This window comes from Lipotes vexillifer, unplaced genomic scaffold, assembly GCF_000442215.2.
Source record: "Lipotes vexillifer unplaced genomic scaffold, Lipotes_vexillifer_v1.1 scaffold1012, whole genome shotgun sequence".
NCBI lineage: Eukaryota > Metazoa > Chordata > Mammalia > Artiodactyla > Lipotidae > Lipotes > Lipotes vexillifer.
In genome coordinates this window covers 260322-266116 of record NW_006775534.1, presented here as the reverse complement: position 1 = coordinate 266116, position 5795 = coordinate 260322, and the positions used below count along the sequence as shown (strand labels likewise).

At 46.1% G+C, this 5795-nt stretch overlaps 1 protein-coding gene across 1 annotated transcript in view; it reads left to right on the top strand.

The window, feature by feature from the left end:
• Positions 1 to 5795, top strand: part of RBFA (ribosome binding factor A) — a 13997-nt gene that overhangs the window by 316 nt on the left and 7886 nt on the right. Inside the window, exons 2-4 of the mRNA XM_007449965.1 lie at positions 2928 to 2970; positions 4218 to 4394; positions 4937 to 5049. Coding sequence (XP_007450027.1) covers positions 2928 to 2970; positions 4218 to 4394; positions 4937 to 5049 — 333 coding nt within the window. The remainder of the gene's footprint in view (positions 1 to 2927; positions 2971 to 4217; positions 4395 to 4936; positions 5050 to 5795) is intronic.

Below are 5795 nucleotides of genomic sequence, written 5' to 3'. Positions count from 1 at the left end.
CCGCGGGTGGGGGGCTCGGCGGGGCGGGGGCTCGGCGGGGCGGGGCGTCCGCGGGCGGGGTGCTCCGTGGAGCGGGAGGCTCCGCGGGCTGGGGGCTCGGCGGGCAGGGCGCTCGGCGGGGCGAGGGGTCCGCAGGGGTTCCACCACCGGCGCATTGGCCGGCGCCCGAGCTCCCAGCCGCGTCAGTAAGCGCAGCCTCTGCCTGTTAGGTTAATGGCTGTTGAAAGCTCACCAGGGAGCCCACCTCTGACAGTTAACGTTTTTCCCACCCAGCCTTTTTTCTGTTCTTTTACACAGCTGTGACGGTAAAGTTCTAAGTCTCCTAAAAGCTAAGAGTGCATCATGAATTTATGAAGCAAAGTGATGTATACATTTACAGTCCATTCTGGGTCCGAGGTTCCCATTCCTCGGATTCAACCAACCTTGGATTGAAAATGTTCCGAAAAAACTCCAGAAAGTTCTAAAACATAAAACCTGAACTTGCCTTGCTGGCAACTATTTACGTAGCATTAAGTAACCTAGAGATGATTTAATGTATCCGGGAGGATGTGCGGAGGTTATATGCAAATACAGCGCGTTGAGCATCCTTCAATTTTGGTATCTTTGGGGTCTTGGAACCAATTCCCTACAGATGCTGAAGGATGATGATTCTTGTTACTAGAAGCGTTTTTCGGGAGAGTAGTTGCATCATATAAAGAGAGAAGGAAGAATTTCCTTTCCATATTAGTGCTTTCTCTGTGGGGTTAATTTGAGGAATAAAGCTTGTCAAGATAGGTTTTTTATGATGAGAGGTAAGTATAATAAAATATGTTGGTTTCATATCATTTTAATTCAGTTGTAGATATGTATATATGTATGTTTTTAATACATTTTTTTAAAGGTTTAAGGTTTACAGAAAAACTGGCAAAGATGAGTAGAGTTCCCATATAAGCACACTCAGTTTCCCTTCTATTAACCTCTTATGTTAGTGCAGCACATTTGTTACAATTGATGAACCAGCATTGATACATTATTATTAACTAAAGGCCATGCCTTATTCACGTTTCCTTAGTTTTTCTCTAACGTCTTTTTTCTGTTCCAGTATCCCATCCAGGGACCACATTACATTTAGTCATCATCTTTTTAGGCTCCTCTTGACTGTGGCAGTTTCTCAAACTGTCCCTGTTTTGATGACCTCGACAGCTTGAAGAGTACTGGTTAGATATTTTGTAGGATGCCCTTTTGTTGGGATGGGCGTGATGTTTTTCTCTTGAGTATACCGGGGTTTGGTTTGGGGGAGGAAGACCACAGGTGTAAAGTGCCATTTTCATCACATCCTGTGAACACACACATGCTATCACCATGGTGTATCACTGTTGATGTTGGTCTTGATGACTGACTGAGGTCATCTGTGTCTGTCAGGTGTATCCACTGTAAAGTTACTGCCCAACCCCCCAATTCCATACTGTCTTCTTTGGGGGGTAAGTCACCGTATGCAGCTCACACCTAAGGAGTGGCGAATTATTCGAAATTCATGAATTATCGAAATTTTGCAGGGGAGATGTGTCTCTTCATTTTAGTAACTCATCAGGGTGGGCTCACAGGTTATAATCCAGTACTACTTAATTTTGCTGCAGTCCCAGCTTTGAGCGTTGGGAGCTCTTGCAGGTGGCTCCGGTATCCCTTTGACACTCCCCTTTGTTACGGGCTTTTGAAGTAGCTTTTAAATTAGAAACTTTTTTTTTTTTTTTTTTTTTTTGCCATGGATTTCTACATCAAGGAATATAGTTGAGGGAAATAATCTGAAATCCAGACTTCACAGGGCTGTTTGTAATAACAAAACATTGAAGACTGTAGAATTGCCCACAGCAGAGAAAGAATTAAATTATGGGTCCATCAATACACATGAAAACTAAATTGAGATAAAATACTAAACTAATTGGTTGTCTTGAAGTGGTGGAATTAAATGTAACCTCCTGTTCCCCTTATCTCTGTTTATGAAACTAATATATGCTCACTCTAGAAATCTGGAAATCGAGGAAGTGATAAAAGTAAGAATCTTTTTAAAATGTCACACTACCTATAGAGGTATCTTTAAGCTAATAAATCCATTTAGGCTCAATCATATTGATAATAAATGTATTCAGTAGGTCAAGTGTGATTTTTTAATTATAAATTTTTTTTTTTTTTTTTTTTTTAGCACTTCCTTGCTTTCTGGCACCACAGGATGCCTCGGCCCTAGAATCAGCCATTTCTCCAAGGAGCTCTGGTTCCTTTATTGGAAACAGGCGTCAGAAACCATGATCTGAGAGCTTAGTATGTTTATTGCTACTGCGGTGTCTATCTTTTAGACCCTTTCAGCTGGCAAAGCAAAAAAAAATAGTGTTTATGTTAATCCCTGTGTCTGTGCTTATGTAGAAACGTTTCTGTGTGTCACCACCTGTAGCCGTAATAAGTGAAACTTGAGTTTGTACTGATCTCCAGCCCTAATCCACTAGCACACGAATCATTCTCACTTCCTTCCCTTGCTTGTCTGCAACAGCGAGGGGCCTGGATCCCCCATCTGCCTTCCGTTTACTTAGCTGTTCAGTCCCAGTTGATGTGTGGCGGTATAAGTCGTTAACCCTCCCCTGGAAACAGCTTTATTCAGTAGAGGACAGTGCTCATGTGCAGTTGGGTAGGTGTGTTTTTAAGGTCCCCGTTCTCTACCTTTGGGACTAGAGGTAGACTTTAGGTAAAAGTTACGAGCTTGAACTGAAACTGTTGTCTGTCTGTCCCCACAGCCCGTGCTGCTGTTCATTGGGTATCTAGATCTTTTAGGCCCCTAGTAACCTAATTTCTATGTCCAGGGCTAGCCCCTTAGAAGCAGTTATGGCGTTAGCTTTTGTAACTGTTTCTCCCTTGATTTGCCGTCAGTACCCAGCATAGTTCTTATTTTCTCCCCATAGGAAGAAGTTTTGGCCTGAGGGCCCGTCCTTGGGCTCCCACTTGGTAAGTATAGAGCAGTAGCGGTGAGCCAGTTGAGAATCTCGGTGGGTGTGAGGCTCCAAAAGTCGGCAGCTCTCCAGCCATTCCATTTCAATATTAGAGGGGTCAAGGTCTGTAGAGCTGGGACTAGATACACGGGAAGCACAGAATTTTTACCTTTAAAAGAAAATTACACTAGGGGACTTCCTGGCAGTCCAGTGGTTAAGACTCTGCACTTCGGCTGCAGGGGGCGTGGGTTCGATCCCTGGTTGGGGAGCTAAGATCCCACATGCCGCACAGTGCGGCCGGAGAAAAAAGAAAACAAAATTTACGGGATGTCGTATCTGTCATCAAATTCTAATATGGTAATGTCTATTCAGTTTGTGTGTGTATGTGTGTGTGTATAACACAGATATGTGTAGATACACAGGCATACCTTGTTTTATTGCATTTCCTAGATACCATGTTTTTAACAAATAGAAGGTTTATGGCAACCCTGCATTAGCAGGTGATGTTAGCATTTTTTAGCAATATTTTTAATTAAGGTATGTATATTGTTTTTAGACATATTGCTATTGCACACTTTAATAGACTACAGTGTAGTGTAAACATAACTTTTATATGCACTGAGAAACCAAAAAATGTGTGTGACTCACTTTATTGTGATATTTGCTTTATTACGATGGTCTGGAATGAACCTGCATATCTCTGAAATATACCTGTACTGTGAGAGTTTATGTAATGAATGGTTCTTGATAGAAAAAAATACACTGCATATACTAGAAACGACCGAATTGTATCTTTTTTTGTTGTTGTTGCGGTACGCGGGCCTCTCGCTGCTGTGGCCTCTCCCGTTGCGGAGCACAGGCTCTGGATGCGCAGGCTCAGCGGCCATGGCTCACCAGCCCAGCCGCTCCACGGCACGTGGGATCTTCCTGGACCGGGGCATGAACCCGTGTCCCCTGCATCGGCAGGCGGACTCCTAACCACTGCGCCACTAGGGAAGCCCCTAGAATTGTACTTTTTAAGAGGGAGAATTTTATGTTATGTGGATTATATTTCAATAAAATTTTTTTTGGAAAAAAATATATGCTTGGCAGTACTCTTGATCTTTAAGGGATGGTAGGTAAAATCTAGAAGGGTCCTGGTCTGTAAAAGAAACTGTATCTTCATGAAAACTAAGATGGCCGAGAATGACCTTTATCAGCAGTTAGTACAAGTTTATGTACAGTTGTAACGTTGCCTGTGTGTCTGCCTTCTTCTTAACGGAGACTCACAAGCCATCTCAGTTGGCATCCCTGACAAAGAGCACCTCCAAGAGAGCCAGGAGGGAAGACCACGTGCGCCTGAGGGCCCTGAACGGCCTCCTCTACAAAGCACTGACTGAGTTGCTGTGCACCCCGGAAGTGAGCCAGGAGCTCTGCGACTTGAACGTGGAGCTCTCCAAGGTAGGCCTCGGGGCCAGGCAGGGACTGCGGGCCTCGCGCCTCTGTCGTCGCCTGACAGTTAGAAAAGGTGGAAGGGATGCTCAGTGTGGCCGTCTGGGTATTAAGGAGAGGAAGGTGCTTGTGGGGTGCAAAAGCGGGTGTCTCGCTATGCAGGGGTGGTGTTTGGCCAGAGAGCACCGAGGGTGATGAAGTGGGGCGTCTGAAGGTCTGGGGGTCAGGTGAGCGGTGGATGATCTGCCTTCATCTTGGTGTAAAGACAAGGGAGGCGGCTTCTGCCATCTGTGCCCCCAGAGCAGAGTGCGTGCAGCCAGAGGGAAAGGAGGAGGGGCAGTAGCAGCAGCTGAGGCGTTGCTGTGCGTGGGGTGAGGCTGGGCTCCGCCCGGGGGAGGGGACGTTTACCCCGTCCCCAGCGGTGTGCTTGGGGCACTGGCCCTGGCAGCGGGAGCCTGAAACCAGGACTGCCCGTGAGTTAGTGCGCCTCTCCTGGCGCGCTCTGTCTCCAGGAGCCCAGGTGAGCTGAGAGTAATTGGGGCTGGGCTCAGGTCTCTCTGACTTCAGACTTCTCCACCTGCCGCGTGTTCTGGAGGACGACTGTCTCTGAGGCTCAGAACGCAAACGTGGGGGCCATCCTGCAGAGGAGCGCTGCGCACATGAGGTGAGGCCTCTCCTTGACCCTGCCTTCCAGCTGGTTTTGTCCACTAATTTTGCTTTAAAGGAAAATTTGGGAAGCGTTTTCTTGAGTTTCAGAGCAGAACTTAGGCCTTCATATAAGCCATAACCTAGGTCAGCAGTTCTTGAAGTGTGACCCCGGGTCCTCTGGGGGGTCATGACGTGGCAGCTTCTTCACAGTGACGCGTGGTTTTCCGTTCTCACCGCGTTGACATTTTGTACCGAAGCTTTGGGGGTAAAATTGCTGTGGCCCAGACGTCCTGGTGGTCACTGTAGCTTCAGCACACGCTTGTGGTAGTGCACTGCCGGCTTTATTTAAGAATATCCGTGACGCGTATCTCGACCCTCTGGCAGTCTTTTTAGTATCTGTGGTGGGAAGTGTGCAAGAATCTCTGATGGTTGTCTCGGAACACTGCAGTCCATTGCTGATTGTGACCCAAAATAGACACTTCACTTGAAAGAACAAGTGAACCAACTATGGTTATTCGGATGTGGCTATAGGACAGACATTTTCTCCAAAGTGAGCAAAGTGAACCTGTCACTTCAGGGGCACAACTGACCATATTTGTTGCCAGCGGTAAAATTTAAGGTTTCAGTGAAAATCAGAATTTTAGAAAACTTGTTTCCACCACTTTGAGTTTGACAGCCTCATGGTACGTAAGACCCTTTTGATGAGATTGGAGGTGATGTATTGCAAAATACATCATCATTCTGAAAATCTGTGTGACCTGC